The sequence below is a fragment of the Theropithecus gelada genome, chromosome 1 (genome assembly GCF_003255815.1).
Source record: "Theropithecus gelada isolate Dixy chromosome 1, Tgel_1.0, whole genome shotgun sequence".
Lineage (NCBI taxonomy): Eukaryota > Metazoa > Chordata > Mammalia > Primates > Cercopithecidae > Theropithecus > Theropithecus gelada.
In genome coordinates, this window is record NC_037668.1 from 72089365 (window position 1) to 72113063 (window position 23699).

Below are 23699 nucleotides of genomic sequence, written 5' to 3' on the forward strand. Positions count from 1 at the left end.
GGCTCCGTTTCCTACAACACCGACCGGAAGCGTTTCTGTCGACCGCGTTTCGAATGAGCACCGCCGGAAGTTTCTGCCGCGGCTTTGCGGGGACGGGGGAGTGGTAGTGGGGGCTGCAGCCGCTGGACACGGGTGCGGAGGTTCGAGGGCCCAGGTGGCTGAAGGGGCCGTTAGGAACATCCAAGCGGTGGGACACAGGCAGAACCCTGACCTGACCTGGACCACCCTCGTCCTCTTGGCCCCCCTCTTCACCTCGCCTCCGCTTGACTCTGGATTGGCCCCGCCCCCTGACCTGAGCCTGGTCCTCCCTCAGGCAGTGACCCTTGACCTCCGGTGGCTCCCCCCTCTCTCAGGCGCGATGGCTACGGGCGCGGATGTACGGGACATTCTAGAACTCGGGGGTCCAGAAGGGGATGCAGCCTCTGGGACCATCAGCAAGAAGGACATCATCAACCCAGACAAGGTAACAGGGGCACCTGAAAGCATTGGCTAGGGGAGAGTAGGGGAGTGAAGATGGGGAGGAGTGACAACAGAAGAGAGATGGGGCAAGGGATGGGTGCTACACTTATAGTGAGTTGGGCGATAAAAGGGGTGACATAACAGGACACAGAATGTATGTCATCCTTGATGGGAGGGAGGAGGTGGGACATCGTGGGAGACGGTGGGACCAAGAGGGTATGACACCTCTGAGAGACGAGAGGACCAGGCAAGTGTGATTTTTGCTGCAAGATATTGTTGGGGAGAAATCAAGACATTGTAACAGTCTGAGAGTTGGTGGAATGGGCAGGGGACTGCTCTGATTTCGGGGTAGGGTGGTGTCCCTGGGAGTGGGGTTTCTGTGCCTTTACAGTGTGTCAGTTTGCCTGTCATTGACCTTGTAGGTGCTGGTTTTTTCAGGGATTGAGCTGGACTAAATAATTGTCAGGAAAGGGAGTCTAGGCTGTGGTTCCTTTCTGTGGTTTCCTTCCTCAGAAAAAATCCAAGAAGTCCTCAGAGACATTGACTTTCAAGAGGCCGGAGGGCATGCACCGGGAAGTCTATGCCTTGCTCTACTCTGACAAGAAGCAAGTATTGGAATCCCAAGTCCCCCAGGTTTTGGCCCCTGATTCACCTGCCATGCCCCTAACTCCTAGTTTTCTCTTCCAATTCTCTCCTTCCCAGCCAGGGCTCCTGCTTGCTTAGCAGGATGCAGGAGGACCAGAAATCTCTTGCTCCAGGTCATGACTTTCTTGCTATAGGGCAGGGTAGATCAGCTCCCTGGGACAAAAATCTCTTTAACACACCTTCTGATTCTAACCTGCCATCTCCCTAAACCTCACTGCCAGGGATGCACCCCCACTGCTACCCAGTGACACTGGTCAGGGATACCGTACAGTGAAGGCCAAGTTGGGCTCCAAGAAGGTGCGGCCTTGGAAGTGGATGCCATTCACCAATCCAGCCCGCAAGGACGGAGCAATGTTCTTCCACTGGCGACGTGCAGCGGAGGAGGGCAAGGACTATCCTTTTGCTAGGTTCAATAAGGTGAGCTACCTTCATTCGGACACAGGCCAAGATTGCCCTCCCACTTTGAGCCATTTGTGCAAGCTCTCCAGTCTCCTAGGGTTGGCTTCGGGGGCCTGCTCATGCCCAACTGTGATTACCCACCCAGTCCTCATGGCAAATGCATGCAGAGTAGGACTCCATGGGTCTTTTCTGCCCAAGGGATCCTGTTCTTTCCCAGACCTGCTCTGGTTTTTCATGGCTTTTCTTGGTCTTTCAAATGTTGCTGTTCCTCAGAGCTATATCCTAGGTACTCTACTCTTCTTACTCTGTACTTTCTTAGTATGAACCCTGTGGCTTCAGTTACCCTCTCTACACGTCACCAATCCAGAGCAGTGGTTCCTTCGCATCCAGTCATTTACTATCTCTTTCTGAATGCCCCACAGGTACCTTACATCAGGTAGGTACCCTGAACAGAACTCATCATGTTCCCTCTGTCAGTCCCAAATCTGTTCCCCATCTTAGTGAATGGCACCATCTTCCACCCAGTTGCCCAAACCAGAAACTTGGGGGATCGTCCTTGACTTAGTCTTCTCCCTTAGTGCTCACAATATTTAAATCAACAGCAGGACAAAGAAGATCGGGAAAACCAACATGTAAGGAAATGGATTGAAGTCTTTCAAATAAGAGCCATCAATAACATGAACCAGGATTTGAATGGATATGAAGTGAGATAAAGAGTGAAGTTGTAGGTGTGTGGCGGGGGTCCTACCTTAGGATGGTCAGGGAGGGCCTCTCAGAATGCGCACAGTATTTGAGCTAGATGCCAGTGACACATCTATTTATTGAGTCCTGTTGATTCTTTTTCCATAATAAATCACATCTCTGACTATATTCTTCATCCCCTATGCCAGCCCCCTAGTCCAAGCTGAGTTATCTCTGGTCTAGATTACTGTAGCTCAGCAGAGCAGGACCTTCCCAGACTCACCCAGCCAGTGAGAGGCAGAGCTAGATTGGGCTAGGTTTCCTAGTCCATTACTTAAGTCATTGTACAGTGTGGCCTCACAGCTGCTGCAGCCTGGAATAGCCTAGACTTAGAGCCTGAAAGCCTCATTTACGTCTTCTCTAACCAATCTTTGTCCCCAGGCTGGAGTGTCACTTGTTATATCCTATGTATCAAACTTCCCACATGGTACCAAAATTATTTTTTCAGCAGCAGTATGAGCTCTGAGAGGCTAAGACCCCTGCCTGTCATATGCAGCACTGTGTCTCCAGCATAGGTATTGCAGGCCCATGGTAAATATTTGTTGAATGAATGAAAAAATGTCTTCCTCACTTGACTAAGAGCTACTTGAGAGGACTGGCTGCACAGTTCCTGAGGGTTTTTTTTTTTTTTCCCTTCTTCTTCTTTGAGACAAGGTCTCTTTTTGTCGGCCAGGCTGGAGTACAGTGGTGTGATCTCGGCTCATTGCATCCTCCACCTCCAGGGCTCAAGCGATCCTCCCACCTCAGCCTCCCGAGTAGCTGGGACCACTGGCATGTACCAAAATGCCTGGCTAATTTTTGTGGTTTTTTTAGAGACCGGGTTTCACCGTGTTTCCCAGGCTGGTCTCAAACTCTTGGGCTCAAGCGATCTGCCCACCTCAGCCTCCCAAAGTGTGGGGATTACAGGCATGAGCCACCGTAGCTGGTCCTGAGTTGTTGGTTTGTTTTTTAGTTAAATTGAATTAAAATGCATAGGAGAAATACGTAATCAAACCTGGCAAACCAGAGAGACTTCCCAGAGGAGATGATGCCTGAGAGCTCGAAAGGTTGAGAAAGTTATCTAGGTAGAAGGAATGTAGAAGTGGAAGGCATTTCAGGCAAGAGCAAAGATCAAGGGGGAAGTCTGCTATGTTCTAGAAACTGCTAGTCATTTGGCTGCAATTTAGGGTTCATGAGGGACAGTGGCTGCGGGAGGAGGCCAGGTCATTTATTTGCGTGTTCATTAATTGATTTGGTGGACACTGATACCTACAGTGTGCTGAGTCCTAAAGGTGGGAGATGAACTGGACACCCTTGCGCTTGAGGAGTTTGTGAATTATCTAGAAGATGCTTTATCTTAGATGGAGAGCCTCTGAGGATTTTAATAAGGGATAGTTGGTAATGGTAAGATATATATTCTGAAACACTAGGACAGTGTGTCTCAAATCATCTGTGGCGAAGGACATTTTTCTATTTTTACTTCCAATCCATCAGAGACTGATAAAGATAATAAAATTATAAAGGCAAAATACAAGGCCATGTTTCCTCATATTAGATTCAACAGCATACAATTACTGTAAAATTGTTATGTAAGTTTTTTAGTGTCTACTTTCAGTTTCCATTCTCATCATAGACCGGGGTAAGTGTAAACAGCACTTGGTTTGCAGACTATCCTTTAAGTAGCACTGTTCAAAGAGATCACCTTAGCTGCAGATGGAGAATTGATTGGAGGAGGATTGAATGAGGGCAGAGATCAGCAGGGAGGCTATTTCTCTGATCCAGCCAAGTGACAGCGGGTAGGCTGGACTGGGAAGTGGCAACAGAGACAGAAATTTTGGAGGTAAAAGCCACAGATTTGGTCAAGGGGAGTTGGGAGTCAAGGGGAAAGATAGGAATTAAGATGCCTCCCAGGTTTCTGGCTTGAGCAGCTGGGTTGGGTGATGGTGATATTGACTGAAATCTGGACTGGAGAAGATAATGTTTGAGGGAGGGCCAAGAGTTCAGTACTGAGGTAAGTTTGAGGTACATGGGGGACCTCCAGTAGGAGATGTCCAAAAGGCGACCAGTTTTGGAGCTGGTTGTGGTCTTTTTTTTTTTTTTTTTTTGAGACGGAGTCTCGCTCTGTAGCCCAGGCTGGAGTGCAGTGGCCGGATCTCAGCTCACTGCAAGCTCCGCCTCCCGGGTTCATGCCATTCTCCTGCCTCAGCCTCCCGAGTAGCTGGGACTACAGGCGCCCGCCATCTCGCCCGGCTATTTTTTGTATTTCTTAGTAGAGACGGGGTTTCACTGTGTTCGCCAGGATGGTCTCGATCTCCTGACCTCGTGATCCGCCCATCTCGGCCTCCCAAAGTGCTGGGATTACAGGCTTGAGCCACCGCGCCCGGCCGGTTGTGGTCTTTAACTGAGAAGAGAGACTTTCCTGATCTAGTCTAGCATTGACTCCTTCCTTGGGTCTCTGACAGACCCAGCTGGTGGTAGTGCTGTTTGTCTCTGGGGCAGGTCTGTAGGATTGGGGGTATGGGAGAAGGGAGGAAGGGGCATTGGCAGGGCTGCCTATGTTGGGAGTAGGATTCAGGCCCAGCTTCTGTAGAGATGCCTGACCTTGGCAAACTCTGGGGGAGCAGCAAGTCCCATTGTCCCCACTGGGTGGCAGTAGTGCTTCAGACAAGAGTTATATGGACTAGGGGCTGCTGGGCCTTTCTCCAGGTAATTAGCCATCTGTCCTACTCCAGAGTTGACCTTTGGACCCCACAGAAGCACTTACATGTGGGCCCCTCACCTTAACCATGGGGGCAGGAGTGTGTGTCCCATGACTGAGGCTCTGGAACTGGAGACAGTGCAGTTGCTCCTGGAATGAATCAGGGGGAGGCTACAGTCCCAAACCCTGCTAGGACCTCTAGTCAAGCAGACAGGTTCTTTCCTCACTCCATGCTGCAGGGGCACAGGCCCAGGGGCTGGCAACAAACAGGAGGAGCTGTGGTCACTGGGGGCTGGAACCTGCTAGACATGACATGATGTGGGCATGCCCCTACTGTGTCCCTCTGTGCCAGCAGACTGTGCAGGTGCCTGTGTACTCAGAGCAGGAGTACCAGCTTTATCTCCACGATGATGCTTGGACTAAGGCAGAAACTGACCACCTCTTTGACCTCAGCCGCCGCTTTGACCTGCGTTTCGTTGTTATCCATGACCGGTATGACCACCAGCAGTTCAAGGTGAGCCACTGTGCATTTGCATGTGTGCCCAGCTTCTCTAGCAGGCCCTTTTATGCCATCTCTTCCACATGCCCCTGAATGTTCATTCCTCTACCCTGTCTTGCTTCTCAGAAGCGTTCTGTGGAAGACCTGAAGGAGCGGTACTACCACATCTGTGCTAAGCTTGCTAACGTGCGGGCTGTGCCAGGCACAGACCTGAAGATACCAGTATTTGATGCTGGGCACGAACGACGGCGGAAGGAACAGCTTGAGCGTCTCTACAACCGGACCCCAGAGCAGGTTAGCCCAAGGCCACATACCTGTCCTCCATGCCCCAAACCCCTTGCCCATTGCCTCCATCCTCTGTACCCCTCAACTCCCACTCCAGGTCCCCCTGCCTCTCACTGATACCCTATTAACTGCCCCAGGCCCATTCCTACCTCTCATGGGCCATCCCCCCTGCTTTTCATAGCCCTTCACCTCCCTCATGATCCCTTACTTCTCAGATTCCCTCACAGACACCCCAGCACCCCATCACCTCCGTGTCTACCCTCACTCCTAGAAGTGCCCTCACACACTTTGCATCCCTCACTTTTCCAGGTGGCAGAGGAGGAGTACCTGCTACAGGAGCTGCGCAAGATCGAGGCCCGGAAGAAGGAGCGGGAGAAACGCAGCCAGGACCTGCAGAAGCTGATCACAGCGGCAGACACCACTGCAGAGCAGCGGCGCACGGAACGCAAGGCCCCCAAGAAGAAGCTACCCCAGAAAAAGGAGGCTGAGAAGCCGGTGCGGAGGCTCAGCCAGCCCAGCTCAGGGTGGAAGGGTTACCTGGCACAAGGCCCCACCCCAAGTGGAGGGTTCTGAGAGCACCCAGTGCTGATGGGGTGCTGGGACTAACCCTGGGCTCTCTCCCTGTGACACCTTGATCTCCATAATGCCTTCTCCCCTAGGCTGTTCCTGAGACTGCAGGCATCAAGTTTCCAGACTTCAAGTCTGCAGGTGTCACGCTGCGGAGCCAACGGGTACGTGAGTCACCTCCTTTAGCATGTTTGGGCCCTGGGTTCTGCTCTGGGCTCCATGTGGCCCAAACGCTGAAAGCAGGTGGGGATGGAGCGGTAGGAGAGATTGCTGCAGACAGAGGTGGCCTTGCCAGGATCTTAGTGATGTGGCCAGGCTAAGGTCACAGCTTTCACTATATTCAGCTTCCTGGCTATTTCCTTTTCTGGCCCATAGTTAACCTCCATGTGTTACCGTCTCTTCCACACCTCTTTCCCACTGCCTTTTGTCCCCTTCATCCCAAGTCTCTTGTGGCTGGGAGGCTCAGCTTGCCAGCTTTCATTGCAGATGAAGCTGCCCAGCTCTGTGGGACAGAAGAAGATCAAGGCCCTGGAACAGATGCTGCTGGAGCTTGGTGTGGGTGAGTGTGGGGACTGGGCCCCACAGGGTGTACCCACCCGAGGCTGTGGATAAAGGCTGGGCACGGGGAGGGGAGTTCACGTGGCTGGCCCTCTACCACACCTGAGCTCTGGCCCTGTGCTGCCCGCCACCTGCCTGCAGAGCTGAGTCCGACACCTACGGAGGAGCTGGTGCACATGTTCAATGAGCTGCGAAGCGACCTGGTGCTGCTGTACGAGCTCAAGCAGGCCTGTGCCAACTGCGAGTATGAGCTGCAGATGCTGCGGCACCGTCACGAGGCACTGGCCCGGGCAGGTGTGCTGGGGGGCCCTGCCACACCAGCATCAGGCCCAGGCCCGGCCTCTGCTGAGCCAGCAGTGACTGAACCAGGACTTGGCCCTGACCCCAAGGACACCATCATTGATGTGGTGGGCGCACCCCTCACACCCAATTCGGTAAGTCTGGACAGGCTGGGAGGCATGCCTTGGCCCTGCGAGTGAGCACATGCACATGGGTGTAGGGGCTCCTCTCCCTCTAGTACCTGCAGCAGGGATGATCATCACTTCTGTGTGGGTCTGAGACTGAGGGGTAGGAGTGGGTTGACCAGTGGGTGTCCTTGTCCCTGAGCACGTGAAACACATGCACTAAGCCTGACTCAGGCCTTGGGGGTTACTGACCTCAGTGCCTTCTGTGTGTCCTCAGAGAAAGCGACGGGAGTCGGCCTCCAGCTCATCTTCTGTGAAGAAAGCCAAGAAGCCATGAGAGACCCCACAGGGTGTGGGCGACGCTGTTATGTAAATAGAGCTGCTGAATTGGACCAGGCTGCTTCCTTTCCCTTTCCTTCACTTCTGATGCCCCTAGTGGGAAGGGTGGGCCAGGAGGGGATTGTCACAGCCACTCCACAGGGTGGCAGGTAGGTTTGCCTGTGTTCAGGCCCTTCGCAGCTCTCTGACCACTAACCACTATGAGTTTCACCCAAACTCCTGCACCTCAGAGCACCTGTGGTTTACACTCAAGATGGCTTTGCACACAGCCTGTACTGATAGTCCCCGCACTGCCACAGTTGTGTGCATATTGAGTGAGGGTGTCACAGGTGCTGCAGTGACGGCCAGTCACACACGGATGGCCTTGTGCACAGAGGCAGTCTGGAGCATGCTCTACCTACCTTCACATCCTGACAGCTTTGGCGCAGCAGCAGCCTCACATACACAGACGGCTTTGCACACACACCCACTGCCTCGTTTCCCCGACTTTATTCAGTGGCACGTTCACAGCGGGGATGGGGGTAGACACAAGGTGGGGCCTGATCTGTCCTGGAGCCCTGGGGGCACCACACACCATGCACTATGGATGGGAGGGGGCACAGGGGGGGCTTGGTGGCCCCACAGAAGCCTGTGTACCAGGGAGGAGGCGGTGAGTGCCTGGGTTCCCCTAGCCCAGGCCCGCAATGGGAGGGGCTAATACTGGGCTGAGATTGAGGGGTGGGGATGGGGGGCACAAAGTGTCTGCTCCAGAAGGGCCAAGTGGCCAAGCCCTTGCAAGGGCACAAGCCCACAGGGCAGCTGGGGGACACTCTGGATGCAGAGCTATGCCACTCTCCCTCTTCCCCTCTGGTGAGGGAGAGGAGGATTCTGGGCTGGGCCAAACAGCTACCCTGTCCTGCCCCATCCTGTCCTCGGCCAATCAGAACGGCTTCGATGTCTGCTTGAAGATGAAGCCTCGATAGGCGAGTGTCTTCATGATGTTGGCAATGTTCTTGCAGTCGTCTAAAAAGGAGAGAAGACATTTAGATCGGCCCCAGATCCTTCCCCTCCATGCCCACAGGTGCTCTTACAAGGGCGGGGGTGGGAAGCAGGGTCAGATTCAGGAGCCACAGGCTTTAGAGAGGGTGGTCCCATCCCCTGGTGGCAGCATCCCTGGCTTCAGGTTGGGCTGGGTGATGCTGGGCCAGCAGGAAGCCTGGTCTCGATGCTTCTCAGTTCCATAATTCATGCTGGAAATTGGCCGGCATGTCCCGCCCCAGCCCCAGCGGTGATGTATGGGCGCCGTCGCAGTAAGAAAAAGGCAGAGTAAATGTGTAATTTCTCCCTTGACGGCCCCCGGCCGCTGGGCGATCCTTCTTGTTGCCGCCGCGTGGGGACGGCCCGTCCGCCACACTCCGTCTTCCCGCCACCCGCCTTGATGTCTCCATTTCATTACTGGGCAGCCATTCATCACACCCACGGCCAGGGTGACTTTGCCGGCACTTTCGTGTGTGTGGAAGATGTGACCCAGGCCATAATCACTAGTGACAAGGCACAAGGCTCGGCACTGCTGGGCCAGGGCCCTGGGAAACACACCTGCCCTGTGTCCTGGGCTTGTGTACTCAAACAGCAACTTGCCTGGGCACCTGTTCCTGTGCAGCTCCGATAGGACGGGGAGGGTCCAGATTTGTGGTCCTCCTCATAGCCTTGGCCATCAGCCCTCTACCAGACACTCCTGTATACGTCAGCGGAAGCCCTGCCTCTGTCCTAGTAGGCTCAAAGTGGGTGCTAGTCCCTTTTTGGGCCCTGTTTCTGCCCATACCTTGTGGAATGTCTGCCTGTATTAGACTATCACAAACAGTTTCTCCGGTATTGGATGCTTTCAACTGTCCTAGAACCCTGGAGGCTGCAGGATCAGGCCTCTGGGGCCTCGGTATCATGGACATGGGCCAGGATTTGTTTCACCACTGCCACCACCAGCAGGAGGTGCACCTGCCCAGAGCTTATTCAACTAGAGGAAGCCTAGGAGAGAAGCAGCCTGAGTGCCTTGAGTTTTTCTGTTCAGCTGCCCACGCAGCCACCAACTCATTATCCCCTCACCTGCCTCTTCTCCCATCTCCCTTAGATGCTCCTGGGCCATAATCAGGGCCTCAGCCACCACCAGCCTTCATAGGATCCATGCTGTGATTGTAGAAATATTGTACATCAATGTCATAATCAAGTGTGGGGGGTAGTAAGCTCAAGGTGGGGTCAGGAGTTCTCTGCCTGTCAAGGCCCACCTTTGCCAGGACCTTAGCCTAGGAAGGGGACCCTCCAGCACTAGACAAGGGCAGTAGGAGGCACAGTCTCTGGTCGGCCCACACCCTGCATCACTAGCCAGATCCTAGCTCTGCGGAGCCTGCTTTGGGCAGGCAAGTCAGACAGGGTCCTGTCTCGCAGAGCTCAGTGTGGATGTACCTGCAGTGGATGTGGGCATGGAGAGGTGACACCTTCCCCCAGGGACTCAGGAAGCCGTACGGGCTGGTCTGAGGCAGAACAGTGGGAAGACAGATGGGTGGGTAGTGGCGGCCATGGCAACTCCAGACGTGACCCATCCCCGTGGTTTATGGGCCGGACACGCACCCCGCTCAGCTGAGGCCCCATCATTTGTCTCTCTTAGTGTGTGCGCCTGTGCTGTGGGGGTAGAGGGTGAAGGAGGGAGGGGCTGTGCTAGGCAGTTGACAGGAAGGGGAATGGGACAGGAAGGGGCCTAAGAGGGGGAGGGGTTAGGATGGGGCCCATGGGCTGTGGTGGTGCCAATAGAGGGACTATGATAGGGTGATTTTCTTGCCAAACAAGTCTGGCCCTATCAGGGCACCTCCAATCCTTCCTGTCTCCTGTACCCTAGGGACCATGGCCGCTGTGCATATTAAGAATAAGTCCCCTCGTTATCTGCAATTACCCAGCGGCCACACACCTCATTTCTTCCAGCAGAAAAGAAAATTAGTTTTCTATTGACTTCATCTGGCTCCTCCCTCATTGCTGGACAAATCATTCAATTTGCTTCCCCTGGCCCAAGTGAATGTCCCAGCCCCAACCGCCGGGCCACCAGCCATCCAGTGAGCAAGCACTGATCCCCCACCTGTGCCTGGCCCTGTGCTGGGAGAGGGTCCCCATGTCCCAGTCTCTGTCCTTGACCTCTCCCCACTCTACACACTGGATGACTTCATCTAAATCGTGAGTTTCAGCTACCCCCTGAAGATCACTGTCTCCAGCCTGGACAGCTCCTGGGCTCCACACCACATATTCCTGAACATCTCTTTCTAGATAAACCCTAAACGTCCAGTCATGAGCTAATTTTCTCTCCAAGCTGCTTCTTACCCCTCAACCTGCTATGTTCTCTGTCCCAGTGAACGGCACCATAATCCACCCAAAATGCTCAAAGAAGAAATCTGAGAGTCATGTTGCCACTTTGCCCTCTCCCTCACTCTCCAAATCTAATCAAGTATGAACTTCTGCAGATTTTCTCTTCTTAGTCTCTGCCTAATCATCTTGGATTATAACAGCTGTCCTCTTTCTCCCCCGAATTCATTCTCTTACAGCCAAAGTGATTTTTCTGACGTAAATCTGATCATGTTCTTCTTCCTTAAAGCCATTCAATGGCTCTCCTTGCCCTCAGTTTAAAGTCTACACTCCGTAATGTGTCTTAAAGACTCCACAAAAATTGATCCCTGCTATTTCTGGTCTCTGCCATACTCAACCCTCAATCCCCGGACTCCAATCTAAAGGACCCCCACTCACTGTTTTCTGAAAATGACAAAGTGGGTTTTGGAGCCAGAAAGACATGTTTCCAATCTAAACTTCACCCACTGGCTGCATAACACGCAGCAAGGGCTTAGCGTCTCTAATACTTAGGTTCCTCTACTAGGGTGATAATGGCCTTGCTGTTATTGTGAGGACTGAACAAGGTGTTGCACCCGTATCTTTGTACATGCTGTTCTTTATGCTTGGAATACCTCCTCTTTCTGAAGAAAAGGCAAGGAAGCTAGTTTTCTGGAGGAACTAGTGGTGAGAAAGTGTATACAACTGATAGCACAGATGACTGATAGGGGCTGGCAGACTTGGTGAAACCAAATTGGCATTCACTCCAAATTCTGACTTCGGATCCTGTTTACTGGGTATTTCTGGAGTCTAACTTGTTGCAGTTGGCCCACTACAATAAAGAGAGACCAGGGAGAGGAAGAAATTTGCTCCAGTTCACCTAGCAAGTCAGTGGAATGGCAGCCATGGACTTCCAGCTCCAGGCTCTTCTTCCAGTCCTTGAAGCCTTGATTTTTTTTTTTTTTTTTTAAGTCTATGGCCCTACTAAGTGAGGAAGCTTGGCAGAAGCACTAGAGACAGATCTGGGGCTTTTAATAGGCCAAAAATTCAGAGAGAGCGAGCAGCAGGGTGAGTCGGGTGGCAACATAGTCTCTTGGAAAGTTTTCTGCTTGAAGCTCTGGGGGCCACCTGGGTTAGCAGGCTTGCCTTCCAGGACCTCTCATTGAGCTACGGAGGCCAGCATGAAGCTGCTGTAGGGTGAGAGTGGGGTGGCAGGGAGCACAGCCTTGCACCCACAATAGAGGCCTCCAAGAGTAGGTCTACCTCACCTTCAAATTCTAGAAGGCTAACCTTTGGTTTTGTTTCCTTTTGTTTTGTTTTGAGACAGTCTCGCTCTGTCACCCAGGCTGGAGTGCAGTGGCGTGACCTCAGCTCACTGCAACCTCTGCCTCCAATTCTTGTACCTCGGCCTCCCAAAGGGCTGGGATTACAGGCGTGAGCACCTTGCCTGGCCAGGCTAACCTGTTTTTATGTTTCTGCAGGATCGTCAATTTGTGACAAGATGACCCTCTCCTCTTTTTTGGGGCATTAATATTCTCAGTGTTGGAAATATTTTTATATTGCCAGGACCATAATGTGAGGAGTGCAGCTGCATAAATCCCTGAGAGAAGATTAGTGGGGCTAGCACCTAACAAGGAAGGATAAGCTTGTTGGCTGGGCCCAAGGACAGTCAAATGTCTGCCTGACAAAGAATCTGCACACAAAAGAGTTGCTCAGATCACTTAGGACACCCAGAAAGAGCTCACAAAGGGCAAACAACCTGAGGCTGATATTCTCCATTAGTGGTACTTACCTGGGAACTGAGTGGTAGTGGACAGGAAGCAGGGCCTGGACTAGGGAGACCCTCAGGAGGAAGGGGACCCAAGAAGTGAGAAGTCCATTCATTCATGTACTCATTCATTCAGCAAACATGCACTGACACCTTCTGTATGTTCAGTGATCTTGTACCATAATGCTTCTGAGGGATGTGCAAGACTCTGTAGCTCCCTGCCCTCAAGGAACTCAAAGACAGCCCTGTCAGGTGTGCAGTGCTATGAGAAAAGGATGCATGGAAAAGTAATCTAGTTCTGTTTGAGGATTAGGAAAAGACTCCAGAGTTAAGCAGAGGTCTCAGGGGATGGGAGAGGGAGCTAGCCCACCCAGTTAGGGTTGGGGTGAGGAAGGTGTTCTCAGCATAGGCACATTTACGGAGGTGAAATGTGGAGTGTCCAAAAAAAATTTATCAGATGGGTGGGGGTGATGAAGAATCAGAAGGGAGTGTCAAGAGATGAAGCTGGTGGTCAGTGACTGACTAAAGGGAATCCTAAAGAACCCAAATGCTAAACTAAGGAGCTTAAGATGTTAATATTCTGAGAATGATGGACATTAACATGTTTAAGGAGGGGAATGACAGTACCAGATCTGTGTTTCAGAATTACCATCCTAGATGTGAGGACTGGATTAGAAGGATTAACCCTGAAGGCAGGCAGATCAATTAGCAGATTGTACTGTGGTCCAGACCAGAAATAATGGCCCAGAACTAGGCCAGTGGCAGTGGAAATGGAGAAGATCTATTGATGATGTGAGGGAAGTGGATGGAGGTAAGAGAATTTTTAGGAAATAGAACGAGCAAGCCTTAATGGGGGGATTAGGATGGCAGAGGGAAAGCATCTAGGATCTCAGTGCCACTCACTGAGATACGGCATACCAGGGAAGATGCAAATTTGGGGCAGTGATGAACTTAGCTTTGGATAAGTTAAGTCATACTCCTATGGGACATCTAAATTTGTCAGGCATTTCTTTATGGTTTCTAGGCTAATGTCTTCTCTATCTCAGCATTAAACACACACACACACACACACAACTGTCCTATGTTTTCTTCTAATACTTTCAGTTTTTTTATATTAACTTTTTAATCTGTCTGGAATTTATTTTTGTGTGTGGTAAGAAATAAAAACTCTAACTTTTTTCCCCCGATAGCCAATTGTCCTACCACCATTGATTGAACTGTCTACACTTTCCCCATCCTTTTGAAATGACACCTCTATCATATATATAATTCCCATACATGTGTCTGTTGGAGGCAGGAGAGAATGTATGTGAAATGATCAAAGAAGCCGATCAAACTGGGGGAACAGGAGGGACAGTAGGCAAGCTGCTGATCTTATGGGACTAAGAGGCAGTGTGGCCTAAAGGAACATGCAGACACATCCTGAGGTCTGCTGGAGTCTCCACAGGCCTCCTGCCTGCGGAATGCTTAGCTTGGTAACGCACTTTATTAGCGATCTTCAGGACATGGTGAGGAATGAGGCGAGAGTCCATGGAACAGGGACCAGCAGAGATAGGGTAGGGTAGTTGGGAGGTGGTATGGAAAACAGTGCAAGGAGCAGGAACCACGCATGGTAAGGGTGACACAGCAGGATCCCTGGGTGTGTCCACATTCTAGAACCTCAACTATTGCCACATCTGTCTGTCTAGACATCCTGGCAGCAGTAATGCCCTGAGAGCAAAGTGCCAGTGCCTAGGTCTGCTTGACACAGGACTGCCAGATTAAATGCAGCCCCAGCTCCATACAGGACATACTTTTTTTTTTTAGTACTAAAAATTATTTATCTGAAATTCAAATTTAGTGTCCTGTATTATTTGTAACCCTGTATTATCTGGCAACTCTGTGATGGGGACCCAACAGCTGGGTGCAGTTTAAGGTTTAGCATCAAATGTTAGCTTAGAAGGATGATGGAGGCCAAGACAGTGAGTTTAGGACTGACACAGCAGACAGCCCCAGTATATCCTGCTTCTGGGTTTGAATCCAAACTCCACCATTCAGTAACCATGTGAACTTGAGCAAGTTCCTGAATTCTATTTAATTTCTCTTTGTTTTGGTTTCTTCTTCTCTAAAATGGGAATAATAATAATTATAGCAATAACTTCCCTCAAAGTGTTGTTAAAAAGATGAAATGAGTTATTTGTGAAGTGCCTAAAACAGTAGCTCGGTTAGTTATTATTTTTGTAATTCCAATAACATCTAAAAATAATATTATTCCAACAATAATATCCTGATATCCCCACCCCCCTTGTCTCAGACATGGCCTACACAGTCCCGAGCCCTCATTCACGGCCACCTTGGCCCACCTGACACACTTCCTAGACACACACTCCCTTCTCTCCACAGCCATGGCTCCCATAGCTTCCTCCCCCTCCCCCAGACGGGGTCCTTACAGCCTCCACTCCAAAGTGACCCCTTTCAGCCCCTCCCCTCAGCCCCCTCCACCCCACCGAGGTGCCTGGAGGTGCCACAGGCTGATGGTGAAGGATGACGATGGTTCCACAATAAGGGGAAAAGGCAATTTCATCTTGATTAGCAGGCGATTTCTCTCACCGTAATAAGCGCGCTCCAAATAATTAGCGTGTTTTACGTAATAATGAAATTACAGAAATGCAGTCCACTTATTCAAACAACTCACCATTACCATATTTTTAAATATTAGACTTAATTAGAGTTTATCACTTCAGAGAAGTATGCGGACCGAAGATGTTTTTAAAAAAATCCTCATAAAGTGTTTATTAAGCGCTGGTAAAGCTGGGATAATGATGTGTTTGGAAATTAAGGCAATCAAACACTTACCGCCGCTCCTGGAGGCCAGGCATGGAAATGAGGCCATTACACGCCCATTACCCGCCAGCTCACAGCCACTTGGGGGCAGTGGGGTTGGGGGGGATGTGCCTGGCCGGGAGGGCATGGTGCCCGGAAACCCCTTTGCTAGCATCCCAGAACTGCCTGACCAGTAAGCACAGCATCAAACCCCTTATGTCACTTACAGTGCATTTGGCCACCAGGAACTCAACTCAGATTTGGCCAATGGACAGGATTGGTCCCAAATGCCAAAGATGATACCCAAGACCAACCCTTATCCAGACTCCCAGGCTTGGCAGGACATGTCAACTTCATTCAAACCCCAATACAGAATGAGGACAGAAACCACACTGGGTAGCCAGGGAGGTCCACAAGAAGAGGTGGAGGGAGGATCCCACCTGCTGGCTCCAGCCCTGCAGAGGAAGCTACAGGCCCAGACCAGGTGACCACTCCCAAGTCTCGGCCACACAGGAGGAGGTAGCTGGAGTGGTGGGAAGAAACTGAGGAATTGTGCTGTGAGCCAAAGAGACAGAAGAGTCAGGCGCCAGGCTCAAGACAGACATGGGGCCAGAACCTGGATCAGGAAAAGCAGGCAAGAACGGTGGCAGGGACAGTGGCTGGTGGCTCCGGGCCCCATTTATCCCGGTGAATAACTAATTCTAGAATTTATAGTGCTGGGTTTTTGTTCTGTGGCCATTTATATCTGCGAGGGAAGGAAATGAAGAGGCAGCACGGACGCCACATCTTTCTGTGTTATTGCTTGTCTGCCATTTGCAAATCATTATTAATTGTGGGCCCTGGTGGCAGGCTGGGTGGGGGCCGGGCTGGGTACATCCACATAGCTCTTCATCAAGGACCCCAGCCGCTGCCCCAGAGAGCCAATTACCCCGCCCTGATTGGGATCAGATAAAGAGGGAATTTTTACAAATTAGGGAATAAATAGAATTTCCACACAGGGCGCGGGCAGGACCTGAGAGGCTATAATGAAAAACCATCCGTCACCATCAGTGCGGCCTGGGCACGCAGCCCCGGCACTCCCTCCCTTGTGGGCTCGCCCTAATGCTCAGGGGCCTGGGCGTACAGGTCTAAGGACACCCCCAACCCTTAGGCCTGGAAGCGGGAGCGAAGTTCTCAGGGGGTGCATACACCCTTTGGGCTGAAGATGCTTGGGCCCTAGCTCTGGCCTGGCCCTAATGCTGCCTCTTCCTTTCCCTACCGCTTCCTTCCTCAGGCTCTTGGGAAGGAGACTGAGGCAGTCCTGAGAAAGACCAGAGTTGGGGACCATAGGGCAAAGACCACATCCATGTCCCCACAGCCATGGCAACCCTAGGGCAGAGCCCCAGCCCCATGGACCACTCACTCGACTCCCATTAGCGCTCCTCCCCTTGGATCATTAAATATGTATATCTTATTACACGCCTTGTTAGAGTATCGAGCTCTATTGACTGATGATAAATCCTGAGCCTCGTCCTGGCCATAAATTTATCTGGAGATGATGAAGACTCAATAATCTAGTCAGGCAGATAATATCATCGGGCCTTAAAAAAGATCATTACATTATATGTCAGAATTAAAAGTGAAATACGCCGTAGTAACAGGGCGGCTGCTCTGGCCATTACAGAGGATGCCCGCCTCCCCCAACTCAATCCCAGCCAAGGCCCCATCCAGGTAGAGGGGCCAGGAAGCCTCACCTTCCTCCTGGTCTGGGATGCCACAACTAGAAGTGCCAGGTTATAGCCAGATCACCTATGGCCAAGTAAAGGGAACCCAGCCAGGGAGGGGTTGGCTACTGAGAACAGCTGAGCTGATCTGCCATACCTGGCAGCCTCATCAGTCTTCTGGGCCCTGTAGTGGTTCCAATAGGAACATGTCAGGGCCTTACCCTCTTCCAGAATGGCCTGAACTACCAGGACAGATTCCTTGTAAAATGAGGATACTGAGATACAGAGAGGTTATGCCACTTGCCTGTGCTGCCCCAGGTAGCTGGAAAGTACCAGGACCTGTGACCCGGCCCCAGACCCATGTACCAGCAGACTATCTGGAGACTTTCTTGTGAGCACGTGCTATCAATCCAGACCATGGCCACCTCCCTCCTGAGAGACCTGCCTGCCATAACCTCTATATCCTGACCTTTTGAGAAATCTTGTTGCCAGCCTCTTCATTCTTTGACTTTAGCACTAATAGCCTTCTCCATTGTATCTAATTTCCACCCATATTCACAGTAACACACTCAACCTTTTAAACATCCTACTACTCTTCCTTTGAAATATTAAATCCAAATATCCCTGGTTTCTGACAATAACAAGGTGCTTGACAATCCAAGTGCTTGGAGACCAGGAGTGTTTTGAATTTTGGATTTTTTTCAGATTGTGCAATATTTGCATATACATGAGATATCTTGGGGATGGGGACCCAAGTCTAAACACAGAATTCATTTATGTTTCTTCTATACTTTATGCACATACCCCGAAGGTAATTTTATATAATTGTTTATATAATTTTGTGCATAAAACAAAGTTTTGATGGCGACCCATCACATGAGGTCAGGTGTGGAATTTTCCACTTGTGGTGTTATGCTGGCAGTCAAAAAGTTTCGAATTTTGGAGCATTCTGGATTTGGGATTTTCAGATTAGGGATGCCTAACCTATCTGTATACTTTTTTTTTTTTCACTCACTGAAACCTTAAAATTTATACCCTTACTCTCTCCATATGTATCGTCTCTCCTATATTCACATTTTTCCTTGCCCACTTCTTTTTCTTTGAATTAGAATGTTACTCTGTCACCCAGGCAGAAGTGCAGTGGCTTGGTCATAGCTCACCGCAGTCTCGGCCTCCTGGGGTCAAGCAATCCTCCTGCATCAGCCTCCCGAGCAGCTGGAACTACAAGTATGCCACCATGCCTGGCTAATTTTTTTTTTTTTTTTTTGGGTAGATATGGAGTCTTGCTATGTTACCAAGGCTGGTTCCACCTTCCCCAGCCTCCCAAAGTGCTGGGATTATAGACATGAGCCATTGGGCCCGGCCCTTGTTCACTTTTGATGATGTTCCCAAGTGCCACCACCTTCTGCCCTGTTGGCAGAGCCCACTACTCCTTCAAGTAATCAGAATTAATCCTCTGTTGTCTGAGCCATTTTTGGTGACCCGTTCTCCCTTGCCAGTCATTGACATAGGGATAGGCATGTGTTCTGGCTACTGAGACGTGAGGGTAAGTTTGCTGAAAGGCCTTCAAGGAAAATTTCTTCTCTCTTACGAAGACAAGCATGAGGGAAAAATAGTCCTTTATATTCTGCTGGATGTTTTCGTACCTGCACATAATGTCTGGGACTGCAGAAGCCATCTTCCAACCTTGAGGGGAGTTAGCCTATGAAGACCATGCTGAAGATGAAAGAAAACTGGAAACAAATCTGGGTCCCTGATAACATTGCTGAGATGCTGAATTAACCAACCTTAGGATCACCTTACTGCCGAATTTCTTTTGTGAGATAATAAATCCCCTTATTGTTTAAGATATTTAAAATTGGGGTTTCTTTTTCTTGCAGCTGAAAGTATACTAACTGATACAGAACGTAAAGGCAGGAAGGAGAATGACATAAGGAATGGACCTTACAACATAGAACTCACTGAATAAAGGAGGCAGGCCGAAGGACAAAGAGGACGCTGCTATTTCAGGCTGGGAAGTTGGTAACCCTTTTTTTCTTTTGCTCTCTTGAAACATTTGATCAAATTGTTTCTAGCTGTATCTCAGGACACAGGCTATGTTAGGAAAAATGCTAAAAGAATCAAGTTTAAACTAAAACCCCAGTGAAAACAGAGAGGGAAGAAATATAGCTTTACTAAGAAAGGCATTCTACGAGTATGGCTTGCAATATAAGTTGACTAAACGCCCCTCAGTTCCACAAAGTCATCAGACTCTTCAGACTTCTTCTTTCTTTCTGCCCTGCCATTCTCGGCATGTGGTTTCCAATCCTCAGACTATTTCATAGTCCAAAACAGCTGCTGGAGCTCCAACCATCAAATCCACATTCCAGGAAAAAGAAAGAGGGAAGGTGGGAAAAGGCAAGAATAGCGTATTTCCCAGCTGAGTTGTTTCCCTTTAAACATCATCCCTGGAAGTCCCAGACAATACACTTCCTTTTGTTTCACCAGCCAGAGCTCAGAGACATGGCTGTACCTAGCTGTGTGGAAAACTAAAAAAGTAGTCTTTTAACTAGGTACACACTGATTATTACACAGGGGTTCTATAATTATACAGGGGTTCTATTTAGTGAAAAAGAAGGGAAAAGTCATAGTTTCTGTCCTAGCAACATAACTGACATGTCTGCCTTTGGAGCCTGGATTGCACAGTCCATTACTTTTCAGTCTTTTTCTTGCCAATCCTCAACTCTCTTATTCCCTTTTCCTTATCACCCTTGCCTGGAAAAACCCAAAATCTGCCTTCTCTGTGCCTGCCACCTGGAGCGTGTGACTAGAGAAAATCCCAACCATATAGACTAGTGCCACTAGTGCCACTTACAAAATCAGAGTCATCAGCCTCAGTTGGGTATATAAAATTGCCCAGCCAATCTCCAGTGTTCCTGATCAGTGTGCACTCTCTCTCCCTTCAGCCCCAGTGACAATTTCAAGTTTCTCTCCTTTCCACAAATCTCAAATCCCCCGCCCTCAATATCACCACAAACCCCTCACCGATGCAAACAATCTTATCTTCTACTTCACAGGAGCCACATAGAAGCCACTCTTCTGAGTCTGCCCCAGTCCTCTTATCCTGTCACAAGAGAGGGCCAAGCCTGATGTCAATTTTTTTTTTTTTTTGAGATGGAGTCTCGCTCTATCACACAGGCTGGAGTGCAATGGTGTGGTCTCGGCCCACTGCAACCTCTGCCTCCCGGGTTCAAGTGATTCTCCTGCCTCAGCCTCCAGAGTAGCTGGGATTATAGGCTCTTAACACCACGCACCGCTAATTGCCTGATGTCACTTTCTAAGCCCATCCCTCCGCTCCACCTGGGTAGGGTCCAACCCAGAATCCAGGCCTTTTCAGGGTCCTTACATTATTGAGTACTCCTATTTCCACTGATTCAGCTTCACTTTTTTCTTCTGCATTGGCTCCTTCACATAAGCATGTAAATATATTAATTCTCTCCCATCTTGGGAGTAAACAAGTCTCCCTTTAACTCCCTTTTCCATTTGGCTAGTACCCAATCTCTCCTCCCTTTTAGAGGCAAACTTCAGAGTTGTTTATACTCAGTATCTTATTTCTTCATCTCCCGCCTTGCAATCTGATCACTGCTTTACCAACACTGCTTTCTCTAATGATCCCTATGACTCATGAGGACGAAGCTTTTCAGGTTTTGATTGATAGACAATTGGTGAACAGTTCACTCCTTAAAGCTCTCTTCCCTGGGCTTCAGTGGCCCACCCTCACTTTCCATGCAATTCTCCTTGGTTCCTTTGAACACTCCCTTTCTTTTGATCACCTCTTAGATATGGGTGTTGCTCAGAACTGTCATTGGTCCTCTTCCCTTCTCACTCTCCTTCCCTGGGCAAACTTTCCCCTCCTGGAGCTTTAATTACCATATATTTTCCAATAATTTCTAGGAGCTTTAATTACCATATATTTTCCAATAATTTCTAAGTCCATATTCCCATTACCACCATCCTGGTCCAGCCCACCATCATCTCTCAACTAGGTAATGGCAGTGCCCCTGCCAATCTTTCTTCTATGGTGTCCTATTAAACCACCAATCTGGTCATTTCATTCCCTGTCTTAAAACCCAGGCTGGGCGTGGTGGCTCAACGCCTGTAATCCCAGCACTTTGGGAGGCCAAGGTGGGCGAATCACGAGGTTAGGAGTTCGAGACCAGCCTGGCCAACATGGCAAAACCCCGTCCCTACTAAAAATACAAAAAATTAGCTGGGCATAGTGGCACCTGTAATCCCAGCTACTCAGGAGGCTGAGGCAGGAGAATCGCTTGAACCCAGGAGGCGGAGATTGCAGTGAGCCGAGATGGCACTACTGCATTCCATCCCGGGCAACAGAGTGAGACGCTGCCTCAAAAAACAACAGCAGCAACAACAACAACAACAAACCCTTCAATGAACCTGGAGCAGAAAAAGGACATTAATGGAAACACTGGTGAAATTAAAATAAGGCTTTTTTTTTTTTGAGACAGGGTTTCTCTCTGTTGCCCAGGCTGGAGTGTAGTGGCATGATCTCGGCTCACTGCATCTCCGCCTCCCAGGTTCAGGCAAGTCCCGTGCCTCAGCCTCCCAAGTAGCTGGGATTACAGGCGTGTGCCACCACACCCGGCCTAATAAGCCCTTTAATGTAGCATAGCACCAATGTTAATTTTCTGGTACTGATAACTGTATTGTGATTATGTAAGATGTTAACATGAGGGAAAGCTGGGTAAGGGATACATAGAAACTTTCCTACAAATATAAAATTAATTCAAAGTAAAAAGTTTAAGAGTCAAAAATTAAAACCACCACCACCAGCACCACCTCCAGTGGCTCCTCACCCCTCTCAGGACTGCTCAGCTAATCCCTATTAAGTTCAATATTGCCACCTTGCCTGACTCAGCTCCCAATGCATCCAAACCCCTTTATAAAAGTCTGAGTTCTGGACCTGTTTACATCTCTAGTCTCATCATTCCCACTCCCCTGTTGTACAGCCAATTTCAGGCTCATTTGCCCCTTGAGTTTTCAAATCCTCTGCCTTCTGCCTAGAAAACTCCCCACTTCTCACCTGGCTCATTGCCCTCACCTCTCAGGACCCAGGATTGCTAGTGCTTCCTCTAGGTGCCTTCCCTCCATCCTGCCTTCACGTTAGGAACCTCTTCTGTGTGCTCCCACAGCAGCCAATTTGCGTATCGTAACTGCCTCTCCTTCACCTCCTGCTAGACTATGAACTCTCTGAGGGCACAGATGTTATCCACAGAGACACGCAAGAAATACATACTGAAAAGAAGAAAGGAAGGACCAGAGGAAAAGAAAGAGGGGCAAGATTACAGGCAAACCAGCTCCAGCCCTGACATTTGCCACCCAAAGCCTTGACATGCCCAGGACCTGAAACCCTGTCATGGTCTTTGTCTCCAGCTTCCAAAGCCCTGAAGGTTTCAGACCCTTCCCCACCTCCATTCCCTTCTAGCATCTTGGTTTCCCCAGGACTTTGCTGTGCAAGGAGACTGGCTGGGACCTGAGCTCTCATCTGTCTGGCCAGCCTGTCCTGCAAACCCAGGCAGCCAGGGGTGGCAGTGGTGGTGCTGGGGTGCCCCAGTCCTAGCCAATGATGCCCTGGAGAAAGGCCTAGCTATGCCTATGGTCTCCGGGAAGGGGGGATGCCCTCCCTAAGCCCTGTCCCACCTGGTAAATATTTCATCCTCAAGCTGCTCAGCTAATCCCTATTAATTTCAATACCGCCGCCTTGGCTGGCTCAGCTCCCAATGCATTATTTATCCCCTTTGTTTGTTTGTCGCTAACAGGTGGGCCCCAGCGGAGGCGCTGACTGGGGACAAGCCCACTCTATCACAGTGTGGCTGTGAATTAATCATGAGGACTAATGGGAACCACCTCAGCTCCAGGCACTTCCCTAGCTGCCTCCCCTGCCCTGGCACCCAGGGGTGGGCGAGGGCCATCTCAACTCAATTTAACTCAATTCAATACAGCACATTTTATTTACTATCTGCCTACACGTGTCAGACACTGTGCTATGCTTTGGGGATATAAGCCGAATGAAACAGACATTTCTTGCCCTCAGGGAACTTACAGTCTAGTGAGGGAGACAGGCATTAAACAACTTTCAAACAGATAATTTCTTAATTACAACTGTGATTAAATGCTATAAATGGGGAGAGCAGGGTGCTGAGAAAAAGTACATGGGGAGACGGGGACTTGATCAAGTCTAGGAGTCAGGGAAAGCATCCCCGAGGAAGCAAACTTTAAGCTGAGCTCTGAGGGATGAGGAGGAGTTAATTAGGTTGCGGGGTGGGAATATGGGGCTCTGGGGGAAAATAAAGCCACATGGGAAGGCAATGAGGTAAAAGAAGGTATGACAGGTTCCAAGAGATGAGGGAGGGGCGTGGAGTGTGGGGAGCAGGAGGAGACTGGCTTAAGGGGGACAGGAGAGGCCAGCAGAGGACAGAGGCTGAGTCTGTGCCCAAGTAGACAGGGGACTTCC

At 50.1% G+C, this 23699-nt stretch overlaps 2 protein-coding genes across 14 annotated transcripts in view; one reads left to right on the forward strand and one right to left on the reverse strand.

Moving 5' to 3' along the window:
• Positions 1-36: 36 nt before the first annotated feature.
• Positions 37-17148, forward strand: DMAP1 (DNA methyltransferase 1 associated protein 1). 6 transcript variants are annotated; one of them, XM_025378082.1, is made up of 13 exons: positions 45-132; positions 314-463; positions 973-1064; positions 1162-1239; positions 1326-1521; positions 5277-5435; positions 5547-5714; positions 6015-6200; positions 6365-6436; positions 6759-6831; positions 6972-7264; positions 7512-7603; positions 16756-17148. In XM_025378082.1, the coding sequence occupies exons 2-12, from the start codon at positions 359-361 to the stop codon at positions 7569-7571; spliced, it is 1482 nt and encodes a 493-aa protein (XP_025233867.1). In that variant the 5' UTR covers positions 45-132; positions 314-358; the 3' UTR covers positions 7572-7603; positions 16756-17148. The 6 variants fall into 6 exon arrangements, with proteins under 6 accessions (XP_025233883.1, XP_025233867.1, XP_025233910.1 ...); XM_025378098.1 differs by lacking the exons at positions 1162-1239; positions 16756-17148 and having other exon boundaries at positions 37-132; positions 7512-7631; XM_025378125.1 differs by lacking the exons at positions 1162-1239; positions 16756-17148 and having other exon boundaries at positions 5307-5435; positions 7512-7631.
• ERI3 (ERI1 exoribonuclease family member 3) overlaps positions 8044-23699 on the reverse strand; it is a 135655-nt gene continuing 119999 nt past the window's right edge. For all 8 annotated transcript variants that reach the window (XM_025378167.1, XM_025378207.1, XM_025378178.1 and 5 more), the window contains one exon: positions 8044-8575. In XM_025378167.1, the coding sequence (XP_025233952.1) occupies positions 8493-8575 (83 nt within the window). In that variant the 3' untranslated portion in view covers positions 8044-8492. The remainder of the gene's footprint in view (positions 8576-23699) is intronic.

Bases quoted from the DNA above. Each gene is read 5' to 3' on its own strand.
- DMAP1 (XM_025378082.1), top strand. From the start codon at position 359: ATGGCTACGGGCGCGGATGTACGGGACATTCTAGAACTCGGGGGTCCA. The intron at 1,522-5,276 runs GTGAGCTACCTT...CTGTGCCAGCAG, and splicing joins CTTTTGCTAGGTTCAATAAG to ACTGTGCAGGTGCCTGTGTA. The intron at 7,265-7,511 runs GTAAGTCTGGAC...GTGTGTCCTCAG, and splicing joins CACCCCTCACACCCAATTCG to AGAAAGCGACGGGAGTCGGC.